This window comes from Dromiciops gliroides, chromosome 4, assembly GCF_019393635.1.
Source record: "Dromiciops gliroides isolate mDroGli1 chromosome 4, mDroGli1.pri, whole genome shotgun sequence".
In the NCBI taxonomy this organism is placed as follows: domain Eukaryota; kingdom Metazoa; phylum Chordata; class Mammalia; order Microbiotheria; family Microbiotheriidae; genus Dromiciops; species Dromiciops gliroides.
This window is the reverse complement of record NC_057864.1, coordinates 159,622,963-159,641,519: the sequence shown is the minus strand read 5'-3', so window position 1 is coordinate 159,641,519 and position 18,557 is coordinate 159,622,963. Positions and strand designations below refer to the sequence as shown.

The following is an 18,557-nucleotide window of genomic DNA, read 5'->3' as shown; positions in this document are numbered from 1 at the left end:
TTAGTGTCATCCTCAAACCCTAATTTCCCTCACCTCATATATCTAATTAGTCGCCACATCTTGTTTCTATCCCCACAATATCTTTCATATTCTCTCTTTATTTTATCTTGTCCAGAATAATACTATACTACTTTCTATCCATGTCCACACCATGAAGCCTACCCTCTGGCCTGCCTCTTCCTGCCACCAGGATTTAGATTCCCATTCCTTGCACCCTGGGCTCTAACAGGTGAATTTTCTTCATCTTATCTTGCCTGGAACCAAGCCACCATGCCAATTCTCAGGCATTTGTAAGTCATAATATCACCTCCCCAACTCCATTTCAACTCGTATACTCCTGTATTAGAATGTAAAGCTCCTTGGAATGATTATAGGAAGATACTGTGAGACCCCAGGGGAGCCCAGTTTATTCATAAATACCTGAATAATGCTTTAAAAATGAATCAGAATCAACAATGATAAAGGAATACAAAAAGAAAAAGTGATATATTTTGCTCAATCCAGGACTACACAAAAACATTATCAGAATAATGTAGAAGTACAAAGTAGAGACAAGATAGGGTAGATGGGGGGTATGGTTATAAAGCAAGCTGGTAACACAGAAGGAGAATGGGGCAGACTAGTACCTTTTGGGGACAACCTAGTGGTCTCACCCATATTAATGGCAAGAGATAGGGCTAGACTACCTGCCATCATAGTGAGGAGTGATTCAGGAGCCTCTCATCCACATCTGGGTAAAAAGGTTTGGTCAGACTAGTTTTCAAGCTGTTTGTATTTTATGTCCATACAACAATTCAATGTACAATCTAACATTCAGGTTCATGGACCTGAACCATAGTCAGGAAGGAAGGCCAGATAATTCCTGAAGAAAGTGGGGAATGGTTTTAGTCACTGAATTCAGGATCAAGAGGATGATCCAGAAAATCAGTAGTGGAGTCTTATGCAAGCACAAACTCTCAATCCTGAAACTGAGGCAGGAGGACATACGAGTAAATAGAATCAAAATGGTCAACATAATGAATAAATAACTTGGACCAAGAGAAGCCCAAGGGATAAACTCAGAAAAGAAGTCAATCTACAACAAATCCAAGCAGAGCCTCAGAGAAAAGAATATTCTGGTCACAAGGACTAGAAGAGTACCTGGAAGAAATAAAACAAGTGATATAAAATGCAATTTCTAGGGAGGGAGAACATGACAAAAAGAATGAATATCCTAAAAGAAACAGTGATAAAACTTATGCAAGATTTGATCTCTCTAAAAATTAGAATAAGACAAAGTTAAAAAACGACAATTCTGGGGCAGCTAGGTGGTGCAGTGGATAGAGCACCAACCCTGGATTCAGGAGGACCTGAGTTCAAATTCGGCCTCAGACACTTAATTACTAGCTGTGTGACCCTAGGCAAGTCACTTAACCCTAATTCACTCACACACACACACACACACACAAACCCTGCCAAAAACAAAAACAAAAACCTACAATTCTAAGAGATAAGAGATATTGAACAAAATTAAAAAGCCTAAGAAAATATAGTGTCAAAACAACTGACCCACAAAACAGGTGAAGGAGAGATATTTTAAGAACAACTGGACTACCTAAATATCAAGATGGCCAACATTCTACATACATACCATATTTCAAGAAATTATGAATGAAAACTGCTTTGATTTCTAGTTCTTAGAACTAGAGGACTAAGTCAAAATAGAAAGAATTCAACAATCACAAAAAAATCCCCAAAAATGTCATAACCAAAACTGAGAGCAGATTTGGTATTGATGTCAATAAAGAGAGGACAGCTTGAAAAAGGATATGGAAAAGACAAAAATTTATAACCAAAGAGGCTAGTGTGCGAACTGGAACAACACCCTCTGCCGAGAGGGACATTGTGAGAATAAGGCCTGAAAAGAAAACATGTGACTTGGCATCCAGAAGTGACTTTTCTGGGGTTTCGAAGGCTGGATTGGCATCCAGAAGTTGTATCTAACTGCCTGTGGGTCGTGTCCATCAGTACTACCAGCCAATTAGCTTAGAGCTGTGTGTGGGGATGGCCCTGCTTCCTGTTTCAGAGGGGGCTTCTGGGAGAAGCCGTGGAGAAATGGTCTCTCATTCAGGACTTTGGTTTTAGTGGCAGAGAACTTCACATGAGCTGTTAGGGAAAGGCAAGGTTTTATCTTTGGCTATCCCAAATAGATCCAAGCTAGGGTTTTTTCCATTCTATAAGAAATCTGTTCTTAATCTCTCTCTTCACTAACTTCTAATACATTTTGATAAATACTTAAAAGCCTAAACTCTTGATGAATTGATCAGTAAATCTTAGCTAGTTTCTCCCCCACACTGGGGTCAGGTCAGGCAACCACACATTAGATTTTAAACATCACAGCTAGAATTTTAGGCTTTACACTATTTAGTAGAACTGAGTATATTGCTATATAAAGGGAAAAATCAAGCTTTAATGAAAAAGGATTGCTAAGCATTCCTGATAAAGTCCAGAAGTGAGCAGAAAATCTGCAATACAAAAACAGGAATCAAGAGTAACAGAGGAAGATACATATGATTAGTTATAAAGGACTACATGAAGATGAAATGTCTACATAAGAGTGGGAGAGCATCTTCTCAGAGCCCTAGTATGTTCAAGGATTACAGAGAACAATAATAGATTTATATGTAGGTTTACATAAAGGTTTGTAAAGTGCATTAAAATGTTATTTTATTTTATCCTTACTCTGGGAGAAGGGTGCTATTATTATCATCTCAATTTTACAGATGAGGAAACTGCAGTAGGAAGCAGTTAAGTGACTTCCCCAGGGCTCACAAAGCTAGCAAGTGTTTGAGTTAGGATTTAAACTCATATCTTCCTGACTCACATCTTATCAAGGTCTTCTGCACCTCTGATTGGACTTTTTGACTGCAGGGCTAGGTAATGGGTTCCAGGGCCTCTCTTTAAAGAGGAAGCTCAGCTCAGTTTTTCTTCCCACTCTGGAACTCTCCATCATGTCTTCCTTCCCTAGGGAAAAAAATCACTGGGAAATCTAATTATGTTGCAAGACTGAATCTGCCTGGGACTCACATCTCATTAGTACCCTCTGGCCTTCTGAATGAACCTCTAGGAAAGAGGCCAGGGCCATAGACTCTAGGATCTCTATTTAAAGAGGGGGTTCAGTACAGTTTTTCTCCTCATTTTCTACCAGTTACAATGCTTTTGGACTTCTTCCATCTTAACCATCCATTCCTCACCTACAGTGAATAGCTCCCCCAACTTGCCTGCCTTGAGGGCAGGGACTATCTTTGGTTTTTATTTTTATTTTCAGCACTTAGGCACAGAGCCTAGAATATAGTAGGTACAGAAATAAGGTGCTCACACATTACATTTTACATGTCACAGCACAAAGATTTACTCAAGAAATATTCCCTTCCTTTCTAACTTCCTTCCTTTTATAATATATCCCTCTCTCTATTTACATGGCTATCACCCTTTTTCATCCTCTCATCACATCTTACTTAGACTGCTGCAAAGTCTAGAGACCTTGTACTGACCTCATTGTTGTATGCCTGTGAAACTGGCAGAAAACTGAATTGTTTCCATCTCAATTGTCTTGGGAAGAGTCTGAAGAAAACCTGGCAAGATAAAGTACTGGATACTGAAGTCCTTTCTTGAGCTGAACTGCCAAGCACTTAAACTCTGCTGCAGAGAGTACAGCTCTGATGGGCAGGCAGTACTCTTCAAATGCCAAACACATTTGCCTAAACAACTATTTTACAGAGAACTCACACAAGCAAGTGCTCACATGGAGGTCAAAAAGAGTGACACAAAGACACTCTCAGGGTCTCTGAAGAACTTTGGAATAGATGTGAAACATGGGAGACACTGGCACAGGACTGTCCAGCATGGCGTGCTTGCATCAAAGAAAGCACCTGTGTTCTATGAGTAAAGCAGAACTGCAGTAGCTCAAAAGAAATGTGAGATGCACAAATTTAGAGATATATCTGCTCTAAATGTTTAGGTGGACTATTTATGCTTGACCTGTGATAGAGCCTTCCAAGCTCATACTGGTCTGGTCAGCCACTGTTAGACACACCATATCTTGACCCCAACACAGTGATGTCATTTTGGTCCTCCTTGAGCACAAAAGACAATAACCAACTGACCAAGTGTAAAAATATTCTTTTTTACCTCCCTGCTTCAAGGCTCACCTCATGGCAATCTATCTTCCACACAACAGATGAACTGATATTCCTAAAGTGCAGATCTGACTATATCACTCTTCTATTTCAAACTGCTATTGACTCTAGGATCAAATGTCATTGCCTCACCATTTAAAAATTCCTATTGTGTAAATTTTATTTTGAACACAATTTTTAGTATAGTATAGCAGTACAAATAATTTATAATAAAAATATTTTACAAATAAAGGAGATCGAAAAAAAGTTGATCACCTTTGTCCTACCCCAATACATATTCCCAATGTGGGTCCTGTTAGGTGTGTGACTATGTCAAGCTTAAGGTACTCTGTGATCTATTCCAAAGGAATGAAGAGGGTAAGAAAGAGAAGGAAAAAGTAAAATAAGATGACTGCTAAACCACACTTTTATGTAGGCTTTGTGGGGATGGTAAATGAAAAATTAAAATAAGATTCTATCAATCAAAATATATGGGAGAGGAGATGTGGGAGGATTAAGATTAGACTGTTACAAAAATAAGCTGTATCTGATATTTGTGTTAGGGTACATTTTAAAACAAAAAATGAAGCAGGACTTTGAAGGAGAAAAGGGATAAGGATAGTTAATAGCTCTTCAGCTGGTTTAAATCATTTCTATTTCACATGTGACCAGGGTTTTGAAGATAAGGCAGAATAATTCCTTTCTGTTCTGGGGGCTAAATAGGGCCCTTGTAATAGGAAAATGCGGCTTCTTTTAAAAAATTTTTATTTATTTCATAAAAATATTTTATTATTTTCCAGTTACATGTAGAGATATTTTTCAACATTTGTTTTTATAAGATTTCTAGTTTCAAATTTTTCTCCCTCCTTCCCCGCTCCCCAGGACAGCAAGCAATCTGATAAAGGTTATATATGTACAATCACATTAAACATATTTCTACATTAGTCATGCTGTGAAAGAAGAATCAGAGCAAAAGGAAAAAACCTCAAAAAAGAAAAACAAAAAAATAGGAATAGTATGGTTCAACCTGCACCTAGATTCTATAGTTCTTTTTTTCTTGATTTGGAGAGCATTTTCCATCATGAGTCCTTTGCAACTATCTTGGACCATTGTATTGCTGAGAAAAGTCAAGTCTATCCCAGTTGATCAACACACAATTTTGCTCTCCTGGTTCTGCTCATCTCACTTAGGATCAGTTCACGTAAAGTCCTTCCTGGTTTCTCTGAAATCTGCCTGCTCATGGTTTCTTTACCTTTTTTTTTTTTTGTGAGGCAATTGGGGTCAAGTGACTTGCCCAGGGTCACACAGCTAGTAAGTGTTAAGTGTCTAAGGCCAGATTTTAACTCAGGTACTCCTGACTCCAGGGCTGGTGCTCTATCCACTGCACCACCTAGCTGCCCCATGTATACCTATTTTATACACCTATATACCCGGGGTTGCTTAAAAATTTCTTGGCCAAAAAGGAGTTGGGAGTGGAAAAAGGAAAGGGAAGAAAGAAGATAGAATTAGAGGGAGGTTAAGAGAAGGATTAGCCCTAAGCAAAACAAACTTTATGGGATGCAAAGGTGACAAAGAATCTCATCAACTGGGGAATAAATGAATGATTTATGGCATGTAAATGTGATGGAATACTACTGTGTTGTAAGAAATGTTGAAGAGGACTGTTTCAGAGAAACGAGGGAGGAATGAACAAAACCAGAACAACTTATATAATAACAGAAAAATGATAATACTGAACAACTTTGAAGTAATTAGGAACTCTTTAATCAGTGTAATGACCACCCATGATTGCTAAGGACTAATGATGAAACATGCTACCCATCACCTCATAGAAATTTGAAGGACTCAAAATACAGAATGAGACCAATTTTTTTTAGACATGAACAATGTGGAAATTTTTGACTTGCTTGAAATAGGCTATGTTTTTCTTTAGTTCTCAAGGGAGAGAGAAAAAAGGCAGATTTAGACTGACTGAAAAAAAATATGAAGGGATAATTTTGAATATTTGGAAAAAAAATAGTTGGTGATCTCAGGGGCAGCTAGGTGGCCCAGTGGGTAAAATAGCGGCCCTGGATTCAGGAGGACATGAGTTCAAATCTGACCTCAGACACATGACTCATTGCCCCACCAAAAAAAAAAAAAGTTGTCAATCCCAAAGAACTAATATGACATATGACTTTATCGAGAGCAGATCAGAATAGCATATAACCTCACTTTTATGGGGGGGGGGAGGGAAGAGAGGAAGGGGTTATTAGACAGCTACATCAACAGTTCACACAGATTTTAGTAAAGTATTTGGTAAAAAAAATCTCATACTATTCTTATAGAAAAGATGAAGAGATGCGGAGTGGAGAAAAAATTGACTTAACATAACAACCTAAAGAGTAGCTATTAATGAATTAATGTCAACATGTGAGGACTCTAGGGAAATCCTCCAGGGATCTGTGTTTGGATTGGTGTTGTTTAACATTTTAATTAATAACCAAAAGGAGTAAATGGAATGCTTATTGAATTTGCAGATGATACAAAACTAGTAGTGATAATTTGATCACATGAGATAAAACTTAGGGTTGAAAAAGATATGGACAGAGAGCAGCTAGGTGCCGCAGTGGATAAAGCACTGGCTGTGGATTCAGGAGGACCTGAGTTCAAATCTGCTCTCAGACACATGACACTAGCTGTGTGACCCTGGGCAAGTCAATTAACCCTCACTGCCCTGCGAAAAAAGAAAAAAGAAAAGAAAAGAAAAAGATATGGACAAGCTAGATTATTGGCCCAAATCAAATAATAGGTCATTTTATGGGGATGAAGTTGTATTTTAGTAAAAATAAATAAACAAATAAATCAGTGCCAGAAGTACAATACAGGGGAAGTGAGACCACAAAAAAGATTTGGAGATTTTAGTATCCTGAAAATTCACTGTGTCAAAAGTATGATTAGGAAGCCAAAACACTAATGTAATTTCATGCTGTATCAACAGGCAAAGTGATCAGGTCTAGGCAGATGACAAGTTTAATTGTATCTGCTCTGGTGACATCTGGAGTATTGTGTTCAGTTCTTGGCACCACATTTTAGTAAAGATATGAATAAGCTGCTGAGCATCCACAGGAGCAATGCCATAATAGGGAAGGACCTTGGCATGACAGATATGTATAATTATTTGAAAAGTTGTCATGTGGGAGAGGGATAAGATTTATTTTGTTTGTCCCCAGAGGATGGAATTAGGAGAAAAGTATTAAAGTTGTCAAGAGTCAAATTAAGGCTTTATATAGGGAGAAATTTCATAACAATTAGAGCTACCTGAATTGTTTTTCGTTGCTTTGAAAGGCAGAAAGTCTTCCCTCTTTTAGTTTATTTGTTTTTCAATCATGTCCAATTCTTCTCGACCCCATTTTTGATTTTCATGGCAAAGATAATAGAGTGGTTTGCCATTTTCTTCTAGAACTCATTTTACAGATGAGGAAACTGAGGCAAACAGGATTCAGGGTCACGCAGCTACTAAGTTTCTAAAGTCAAATTTTAACTTGCGTCTTCCTGACTCCAAGTCCAATGCTTGATCTACTGAGCTACCTAGCTTCCCCTCCTTCCTCACTAGAAATATTCAAAGAAAGGCTGGATGACCACTGGTCAGTTATGATGGAAAAGGAATGCCACTTATAGTTCTGAATTCCTACAGTTATAAACTTTTGGGAGTGCAAGGAATGAGTTCCATGCTTTTCTTGAATCCTTTTCAGTGCCAAACACAGAGCTAGGCAAATAATATATACTTAATAAATACCTGGTAAACAAACTGATTAAATGCCAAACTGCTTCCTTACCTAAAGATCCTTAAAGTTAACCATCAATTTTAAATGCTTTCCTTAGAATGGGTTATGGAAATGGAGTATTTCCATTCCAGTGGAATAATGGGATCAAAGGAATACACTTAATTTGCCTTGTGTAAAGTTGTCCACCCTTAATTTCTAAATCTAGAGGAATATAATTCATAGACAGGCTGCAGTCTGCATTGGTGGATGGAGTTTCCACATGAGGGAAATTAAGAGTCCCATAGGTATTAATGATAGTGTGCTGGCTGTGCAAGATACCATTTGATTCACTAGACCTTTGGCTCCACTTTCCCCCGTCCTTACCATTTCTGCATTTCACAATTTGGGTTACAGCTATGGTTGATGAACCGGGCCTCATTGCCCATGCGGTAGCTGTCAATCACCATTCCACTGTCCAGATTTAGGCAGTAGTGGTCGCTGTGATTATGGTATTGTTCAATCATTCGGTTCCTGAAGAGAGGAGGAATGCCAGACTAAGTTAGGCTAGAGTTTAAAGTAAAACCAAGTGTTTTGTCTTAACATCTAACATTTTCCTGACTGGATTTACTGTACCTGAACTCCTGCTCACTGACAACTTCTCCCAAGTATTCGATGATGAACTGGCCAGCTTTCAAAGGTTCTTTGGTCCGGATCCCCCAGCCCTTCTCCTCAGCTCGGAACCGTTCAAGACACTGTACCCACTCATGCCTTTGTATCCTCTGATTACAGCACTGCTCCCCACAGGGGCAGGTATTGGGGGAGCACTCAGCAAAGATCATTCTAAGGAGAAAAAGAATTAGAAGTCAAACCCCAGTTTTCACAAGATCTACTGGGTGTCCAACAAGGATAAATGACTAGAATATGAGAGAGATTTTTCATTTAGTGACAATGAATTATAACACACAGAAAATCTGATTAGTATCTGTGAAATGCTGGAAGGTCTCTAGTTTACTGGATCAATCTGTATGGAGAATTTACAGTAGGATAAGGACTAGAATCATACAGGATGAGGTATAGCTGGGTTGGAGGTTTTGGTTGAGGAAAGAATTTCTACACTGATCAGATTCCAGATCTATTAAGGTATGGAAATTCTATTGTAAGGCTTTTAGCCAAGATGACTGGGCAGAAGTCAGGGGGCAAATGCCTAAATCCAGCAAAAACCTAAGAACAATATCATTTTTAAAATAATGAAGAAATACAATTAGTAACTTTAGTAAGTGACTTTTTCCACCCCAGAACTGTACAAAAAAAATCAGCCAGAAGCCTACAAGCAGTTGGCCCCCTTGCCTATTCCAGGGCTCAGAGAAATAAGATAGTAGCCTTCCAGTGTACCAGAGACTGACTACAGACATATGTTACTTGTAAGGCTCTATACTCCTAGGCAGGAGAGTTGGAAAGACTGAGTTTTAACAACTAGTGGGCTATGCCTATAGTCAAAGCAGCATTCAGATTGGGAACCCCTATAGCACCTGAGGTTCCTAGCACTCAGTCCTGAGATGCCACAGAAGGCTCTTAAGATCTAGAGCTTGAAACCTAAAAGATTGAGAGGGGGACTAACCATGCTAAGTACACATCAACATGGAACCCAGGTGACCTAGGCTGAGATTAAGTAGGAACTAGTACTTCACTCACAAGGGCAGAACCTGGCTCTAGCACAAAGCCCTAATTAAGGAACTAAAGTTTGAAAGATGAATAAACAAAAGATACTGAATACTATGAGGAATCATGATAGATTTAAATAAACCCGAAATTCCAACTAAAAAGGGTAGAATAAACCCAAACCTAGAGTAGAGACTAAAATGGACTTTCAAAAAGAACTATGTAAATATCTATAATAAATGAATAGATTTTAAAAAATGGAATAAAAGGTCGAAAGGAAAGAATTAGAAGAATAAATAGCTTAGGGGGCAGCTAGGTAGTGCAGTGGATAAAGCACTGGCCTTGGATTCAGGAGGACCTGAGTTCAAATATGACTTCAGACACTTGACACTTACTAGCCTTGTGACCCTGGGCAAATCACTTAACCCTCATTGCACTGCACCCCCAAAGGAATTAATAGCTTAGAAAAAAGGTAAACCTTTCCTGAGTTAAAAGACATATTGAAAATATGTAAAGACCAAACAGAAACCATTGACTCCAAGAGATAACAATAAACATCAGGGAGAAAACCACCTTAAAAAAAAAGGTTATAAAATGTAAGCTATCTGCTATCAAAACCAAATGGCCCCCCAAAAGGAGAAAAAGTCAAAGAGAGAAAATTTAGGTATCAGTGGACTTCTTGAAAACTATGATTTTTTTTAGTGAGGCAATTGGAGTTAAGTGACTTGCCCAGGGTCACGCAGCTAGTAAGTGTCAAGTGTCTGAGGTCAGATTTGAACTCAGGTCCTCCTGACTCTAGGGCCAGTGCTCTAACTACTGTGCCACCCAGCTGCCCCTATGATTTTTTAAAGAGGGAAAAAAAAGCCTGAGATATCATATTCGAAGAAATCATAAATGAAAATTGCCCAGATCCAATTAGGATCAGAGGGCAAAGGGAAAATAGATAAAACCAAAATCTACTGATCAAAGAAACACTAAAAAGAAAATTCCCAGGAAATGTCACAGGCAAAATCCAAAGAAAAAATACTGCAAGTAGCCAAAATCAAATAATTAAAGTACCAAGGATCTAGAGCCAGAAGACCTGGCAGCTCCTCATATAAAGGAGAGGAGATAATTGAAATACACAAAATATTCCAAAAGGCAAAAGATAAGGAATTCCAACCTGGACTAACTTACCCCAAAAAGCTAAGTATAATCCTATAGTGAAAAAATGTTGTTTTTTGTTGGCCCTTCATTCTCAAAGCAGACCATGACATCAGGTGATGTCATGACTTGTACTTAATTGGATTTAAGTGAGGGAGGGCTATGTAGGGTCACCAAACTCACTCTCTCCTCCAGAGCCATTTGGGTCCAGTGGTAAAATACACATCAAGACAACTGGAGAGGGCCCTGGATGTTTAAAGCAACTGGGGTTAAGTGACTTGCTCAAGGTCACATAGTTAGTAAGTGTCTGAGGTGAGATTTGAACTCAGATCCTCCCAACTTCAGGGTCAGTGCTCTATCCACTGTGCTACCTAGCTGCCCCCTAGTGAAAAAAATGTACTTTCTATTTTTTTGTTTTGTTTTTTGGTTAGGCAATTGGGGTTAAGTGACTTGCCCAGGGTCACACAGCCAGTAAGTGTTAAGTGTCTGAGGTCGAATTTGAACTCAGGTACTCCTGACTCCAGGGCCGGTGCTCTATCCACTGCGCCATCTACCTGCCCTGAAAAAATGTACTTTCAGTGGAAAAGAGACCTTTTAAGAAATACTGATAAAAAAACCCATAATTGAACTGAAACTGTGAAATATAAATACAAAAGTCAAGAGAAATCTAGAAAGTTAAATTTGAACAACTGGAAGGAGCTATAAAACGAACACTGTTAATATCATAATAGAACAGAAGAAACAAGTGTCCCTTCAGAACATAATGAGGAAATTAAATAAGAGAGAAGACCTAGAGGGTAGATCAATCCTGATCTGAAGATTTTAAAAGAACAATAAATAAATAAGTAAATATACAAATAAATAAAGGCAAAATAAAAGAAATATGCTAGTATGGGCAGGAAGAAGAATTAACCATTTCTCATGGGCAGTTATGTGACATAGTTGATAGAGTTCTGAGCCTGGAGTCAGGAAGATATGAATTCAAATCTGCTCTCAGACATTTATGAATTGTGTGAACCTGGGCAAGTAACTTAACCTCTGTCTGCCTCAGTTGCCTCAACTCTAAAGTGAGGATAATAATAGCAAGTACCTTCCAAGGTTGTGAGGATCAAAGGAAATAATATTTGTAAAGTGCTTGGCATACAGTATGTGCTTAATAAATGCTTGTTCCCTTCCCCTTCCCCCTACAGTAAGAAAGAATGTTGGATTTAGAGTCCCAGGTCTGCCACTTACCACCTACTTGAACAAATCATTTCATCTCTCTGGGACTTGGTTTCTTCATCTGTGCCTGATATTTAGTAAATGCTTAATAAATACTTGTTCCATTCATAACTGGAATGCATGAGGAGAGTGGGAATGAATATAGGGTATACCTGACTCTTATCTGAATCAGACAAGGGAAAGTTACACACACACACACACACACACACACACAGATTAAGGTGTGAAAATATACCAGGTTAATAGGGAAATAACAGGATGGGTGAAGAGGAGGGAGGAGGTGAAATAATACTGGGATAATACCAAGGAGGGAACAATCATTGCAAAAAAATTTCCTGACCCTGAAGGGGAGATTAAAAGGGAAAAAAAAAGATCTGGAAATTTAAGGGGGTGACCATAAAGGGAATGACTAAATAAACTGGTAAATCAATGTAATGAAATATTGCACAGACAGAAATGACAAAAGAGATTATTTTATATTATTTATTAATCCTTAGAATTATGGATTGATAGAATGAAGTGAGCAAAACCAGGAAAACAATTTATATGGGACAACATTACTATAAAGAAAAGCAACCTTGAAAGACTTAAGAACTCTATTGAAAGCATTGACCAAGCACTTTTTCAGAGGACTTATGATGACCCTAAGAGAAGGGTGACCAGGGTGGTAAAAAGAGCTGGACCTTAAGATCAAGTTACATGAAAACTGTTAAAAGAACTGGTAGATTTAGCATGGCAAAAACTTGGGGGAGACTTGACAACTACTTTCATGTATTTGGAGGGCTGTCATTTTGAAGAAGAATTAGACTTGTTTCTTTTTGGCCACAGAGGATAGAACTAGAGGAGTTGAAAAGATGTAAGTAAATTTAGGTTTGATATTAAAAAAACCTTCCTAATAAGTAGAGCCACCCAAAAATGGAATAGGCTACTTTAGGAGATGGTAGGTGTTCCCATCACTGTAGATTTCAAGGAGAGACTGGATGACTATTCATCAAGTATACTGAAAAGAAAATTCTTGTTTAGGCATAAGTTGTACTTCTTTGGGTTCCCTTCTGACTGAGATTCTAGGCTCGTCAAGCTAGGGCCAAGATTGTGAAGGGAAGAAAATGAACCCAGAGCAAAGAGAACAGATGGGAGAACGAGCAGGGAGGGAGTACAGGAGGGAGGTCAGAGTACAGTATTCTTTAATACCTTCCTCACTTGTTCTAGTTAGGTTAATGTACTAGTTAGGTATGGCTCACAGTCTTACTCCAGACACCACATCTTCTCTCATTTTATTCTCCTTGCCTGAAGTGCTGTTCTCATCCAAATCCTGCCTATTTCTTTAAGGCTAAACTCTTCCATGAGGCAACCTTCAATTACTTCATTCCTTTTTAAAAAAAATTCATTCAACAAACATTTATTAAAGAAAGTGAAAAAAGTATGCTTCAACCCACACTCAGAGTTTATCAGTTCTCTCTCCTGAGGTGAAAAGCATTTTTCATTGTGGGTCTTGATCAAGTAGTTAAGTCTTTCACAGTTGATTATCATTACACTATTGCTATTACAATGTTCTCCTGGTTCTGCTCACTTCACTTGGCATCAGAGTTCATATGTCTTCCAAGTTTTTTTCTGGAATCATCTCCTTCATCATTTCTTATAGAACAACAGTATTCCTTACAATCATATACACGATTTGTTCAGTCATTCCTCAACTGATGGGCATCCCTCAATTTCCAATTCTTTGCTACCACCAAAAAACATCACTATAATTATTTTTGTTCATATAGAGCCTTTTCTCTTTCCTTGGATCTCTTTGTAATATAGATCTAGTAGTAGCATTGCTGGGTCAAAGGGTATATGCAGCTTTATGGCCCTCTGGGCTCAGTACCAAACTGTTCTCTGGAATGGTTGAACCAGTTCACAACTCTAGCAATGGTACATTAGTGTATCTATTTCCTCACTTCCCTCCAGAATCTGTCATTTCTGATAGGCATGAGGTGGTACATCAGAGCTGTTTTAATTGCATTTCTCTAATCAACAGTGATTTAGAGCATTTTTTCATATTGACTATCTCTGATTTCTTCTTCTGAAAACTGCCTGTTTATATCCTTTGACCATTCATCAATTGGGGAATGGCTCATTTTATAAATTAGGCTCAGATGCCTATATATTTAGAAAAGAGATCATTCCATTCCTAATGGGTCTTATACTCTGAACTTCTAGAGAACTCATTCTAAACCGAATCATTTATGCCTTATGCAGTTCTCATTACAGGATCAGAAGAGAATTCAGAGCCAGAACACTGAGAGCATAAAAATGTTTCTTAATTGCTTGCTTTTTAACCAAATACTGTTACTGAAGGCCATTTTACTAGGCTATAGAAAGAGCTTCTCACAGATTGACGAAGATGAGATTTTTCTTATTAAGAATTTAAGATTAATTTATTCAGCCCACTGCCTCCAGGCAGGACTAAACCATTTAATCTTTTTTAAAATTTTAAGTGAGGCAATTGAGATTAAGTGACTTGCCCTGGGTCACACAGCTAGTAAGTGTTAAGTGTCTGAGGCCGGATTTGAACTCAGGTACTCCTGACTCCAGGGCCGGTTCTCTATCCACTGTGGAATCTAGCTGCCCCCAGGACTAAACCATTTAAGGCAGACAGTAATTAATATAATTTTTAAAGTTGTGGTCAACAGGAATTCTAAAATCTCTTTTTTTCTAACCTAAAGTATTCATTTTATAACTTCTGTTGATGAGATTTGTATTCTATACACCAAGTGTATTTACTATTTGTTATTCTAGCTAAGTTTGTAAGCTCTTTGAAGCCAATTTACTTTAATTCATTTATCTAATGGTAGAGTATATTATGAATCTCATTTAATTTACATTTCAAAGTACTAGTCTCTTTTGGTTGTATCAGTATGGCTAATGACAGATTTGTAATTCCAGGGTCAGGAAGACTTGAGGCAAGTAATTTCACTTCTCTAAACCTGTTTTGGGGGATAATGATAGCAATTACCTTTAGGGTTGATGTAAGGCTCAAATGAGATGATAATGAATGGAAAGTACTTTTCAAATGTACTATACAAATACCAGTTATAATGATGGTGATGATGATGAACATTACCTGTTGAGGCAGTCATCCATACAACCCTTCCTATTGCCGTCATCTGGTTTTTTACAGTTGCAGGTGGTAGCCTCATAGCCAGAAAGAGGTTTGACATCAACGTAGACATCTTGAGAAGAAGGAAAGAGAATTCTGTGAGTCAGGATAAAATATAACTTTTTAACAATAAAGCTATGGAAAAATAGAAGGGTGGGATGAGATGGAAGCAGAAAATAAAAGGGGACAGAAGTAGGTTAAGAACAAATGCAGACAAAAGTCATCAGAGTCCTTTGATAGTTACAAGTTACTCACTTGAACGGATTTTTTTGTATAGTGGGACATCTGGCTTTTTATATAGCTAGAAGAAGAAGAAAAGAAACGTCTTGATACAGCATTTAACTTCAAATGTCAGTCAGTAGCAACAATCACTACAAAGACAGGAAATTATCAGTAAACTCTGCTCATAAGAAAATATTTTAAAAGAATTTCTGTGTAGAATATGCTTGAAGACAACTCTTACTGAAGTTTTAACTTTGAATAGAGGGAACCTTCACTAGAAGTGGGGGACAAAGAATTGGAATCACTTAGGAGAAGCCAGAATTATGTAAAGAACTGAGTGGCATTTTGTCTGATAGCCTTAACCAGAAACTCAAGAATAAAGAGATATCAATATTCTCTTTGCCATCAGGGTGTAAGGTGGGGTGGGGTGAGGGAAGAGGCATGCAGAAGACTTCTACTGGATTAGTTGGGTGGTCTAGGTGCACAGGATTGTAGTAGATGACTGTAGGTATTCAGGCTCAGAATTGGGAGAAAGGTAATTTTCCCTTTCTAATTAAGGCAATTAAATTAATGAATTAGTGAATGAACGGCCTGAAAAGGGAGCACCCACATTTAAATATTTATCAGTGAAACCAAGAATGTACTAGAAGTTAGGCAGTCTGGTAACATTATGCTATAGAACAGTGGAATCAAATTCAAATAGAAACATCCCTGTCGGCATAATACTGACTTAGAAAACCACAAATGAACATTATCTATGTCATATTTTTATTTCATGTATTCAACATTTCCAAATAATATTTTAATCTGATTCAAGCATACTCAGGAATTTTGTTGCCAACCCTTCCTGCAGAGGATAATATGAAACAGCTTCTTAGCCCAAGCTACAAAGGATAGGGTCTGGTTTTAGAACTGTGATTTCAACTGGATAGGGAACTTTCTGAAAATTATAGTCTTAAGAGAGCTGTGTAGAGCACTGAGAGAGGTTAATTGATTTGTCCAGTGTCACACAGCTAGTATGTGTCAGAGGCATAATTTGAACCCTGGTCTTCCTGACATTGAGATCAGCCTCTCTATCCACTGGAACTTGCCAACTCAAGTTAGAAAGGAATATTTGTTAATTTGCTAAGAATAAAGCTCAATATAATTTCTCATTGGATGTGATAAAACATTTACTTTCCTTCAGTATTAAATGGCCTTCTAGTTGATTATAATCTAACAACAATCCTCTCAGAGTCACAAAGGGAAGTTGCTAAATAACACAGAGAGGGAGAAGTTAATAGCTTTTATCCTTTTAAGATTAAACTTTGATGGCATTTTGGTAAAGGCTGGGAGTATATCCAGGTCATTTGCATGGCTAGTTCTGTTATTCCATAATTATTTCTCATTGTGAGACCTGGGTCCAGAGCTGAAGCCTAATGCAAAAATCAGTGGTGAAAACTTTTCAATTAAAGAAGAAAGAAAAAAAAAGCTCTTCCTATTTTTTAGTTTCTACTGTATTTAAAGTACCCCCCTCCCTTTTAAGTGTTAAATATTTTCTTTGCTTTCCTTAGTAATCTTAGTTTGCAAGTGAATAATAAATTCCACACTACTGGGAAAAAGCCAACAAAAATACGGCCTAAAATTTCTTCATCCTGTTGGCAGTACATCTGAATTCTCCAGAGACTTGCCTCACAGAGGATCTTTGCAGAATAGCCTTGCTACCAAAATAAAAGTCTATAGTTGTACTAGAGAAAGATCTATTTGGGAACCTAGGCCTACTATCATTTCTCACTACAAGTCAAAGGCAAATAGGCCAAGTTTAAAAATAAGGACAAATTCATTTTCCTCAGTCTCTCATCTTCACAGGGCCTTTTCTAAATACATGCTAAAATGACAACATAACAAGTAGGTAAGGGAAAAAGGCTTAAAATTTTCTCTTTCTACATGAGACTAAAATCCAAAGAATCATGTTCTTTGTACCTGGTTGTGTTTCCACTGCCAGAGGATGTCATAGGGAAGCTGAAAGTCAATTCTCTTTTGTCTCAGATACTTTCCTGAAACATAAGCATCATGAACTTTAACATTTGGGTAACAGTCATACAATAACCATAATGTCGATTCTAGAATAAATGGAAAAGGAGAAAATTCTTAATTTTACGTATACATATTACCAGTACATAACCTATTTGTAATCTAAACTACTTTACTCTTGAGCAAATGAAGTATGATAAATGGATTCACGTTGATTTCTTCTTTCTTTCGTGGGGCAATGAGAGTTAAGTGACTTTCCCAGGGTCACACAGCTAGTGTCAAGTGTGTGAGGCCGGATTTGAACTCAGGTCCTCCTGAATCTAGGGCCAGTGCTTTATCCACTGTGCCACCTAGCTGCCTCCCGAGGGTGATATTTCAACAGCACAATGGCTGAGAGAAATCAGTAAGAGGATGATTATAGTTGGTAGAGGGATGGAATTTATTCTTCAGGAAGAGATGAAGAACTAAAGTTGAACTTAGCCATTTCAAAACCAATCTGGTAGGAGCAACCCGCTTAGCATCGAAATGGACAAGTTTGTGAAACCTGGGAAGGTGGTATTGGTCCTGGCCAGGCAGTACTCCAGGCAAAACAATCATCGTCAAGAACATTGATGATATACATCCAATAGGTCCTACAGCCATGCCTTAATAGCAGGCATTGGTTGCTACCCTCTAAAGGTGACCACAGCAATGGGCAAAAAGATAGCCAAGAGATCGAAAATTAAGTCCTTTGTGAAGGTTTATAACTACAACTACCTCATGACTACCAGATACTCTGTGGCTATCCCATTGGACAAAACAGTTGTCAACAAGGATGTGTTCCATGACCCTGCACTAAAACGTAAGGTGAGAAGGGAAGCCAAGGTCAAGTTTGAGGAGAGGTCCAAGACAGGCAAAAACCCATGGTTCTTCCAGAAGCTATGGTTTTAGAACTGCTCTGTTGGTCTGTAAATAAAAATGTTTATTTAAAATGGGGGGGGAGGGGGAATGGACATGACACAACTTAAGTCTGAAATTAACATGTAAACATTCTGACCATTCTATAGAATCTAATGATTCTATAGTTATTTTCCCCAATAGACACAAGATAAGCCTTTGGATTTTTCAAATACTATTTTCCCCTTTTGATTTATTTCTAAAGTTTTTCCTACGTATATTCTTTTGTTTGTTTTTTATGGGGCAACAAGGGTTAAGTGACTTGCCCAGGGTCACACAGCTAGTATGTGTCAAGTGTCTGAAGCCGGATTTGAA

At 38.0% G+C, this 18,557-nt stretch overlaps 1 protein-coding gene and 1 pseudogene across 3 annotated transcripts in view; one reads left to right on the top strand and one right to left on the bottom strand.

Moving 5' to 3' along the window:
* ASH1L (ASH1 like histone lysine methyltransferase) overlaps window positions 1-18,557 on the bottom strand; it is a 231,182-nt gene that overhangs the window by 38,621 nt on the left and 174,004 nt on the right. For all 3 annotated transcript variants that reach the window (XM_044002148.1, XM_044002147.1, XM_044002149.1), the window contains 5 exons: window positions 17,256-17,329; window positions 15,327-15,372; window positions 15,036-15,144; window positions 8,537-8,743; window positions 8,288-8,434 (listed from right to left, as the gene is read on the bottom strand). In XM_044002148.1, coding sequence (XP_043858083.1) covers window positions 8,288-8,434; window positions 8,537-8,743; window positions 15,036-15,144; window positions 15,327-15,372; window positions 17,256-17,329 — 583 coding nt within the window. The remainder of the gene's footprint in view (window positions 1-8,287; window positions 8,435-8,536; window positions 8,744-15,035; window positions 15,145-15,326; window positions 15,373-17,255; window positions 17,330-18,557) is intronic.
* Window positions 17,832-18,236, top strand: LOC122754101 (annotated as a pseudogene).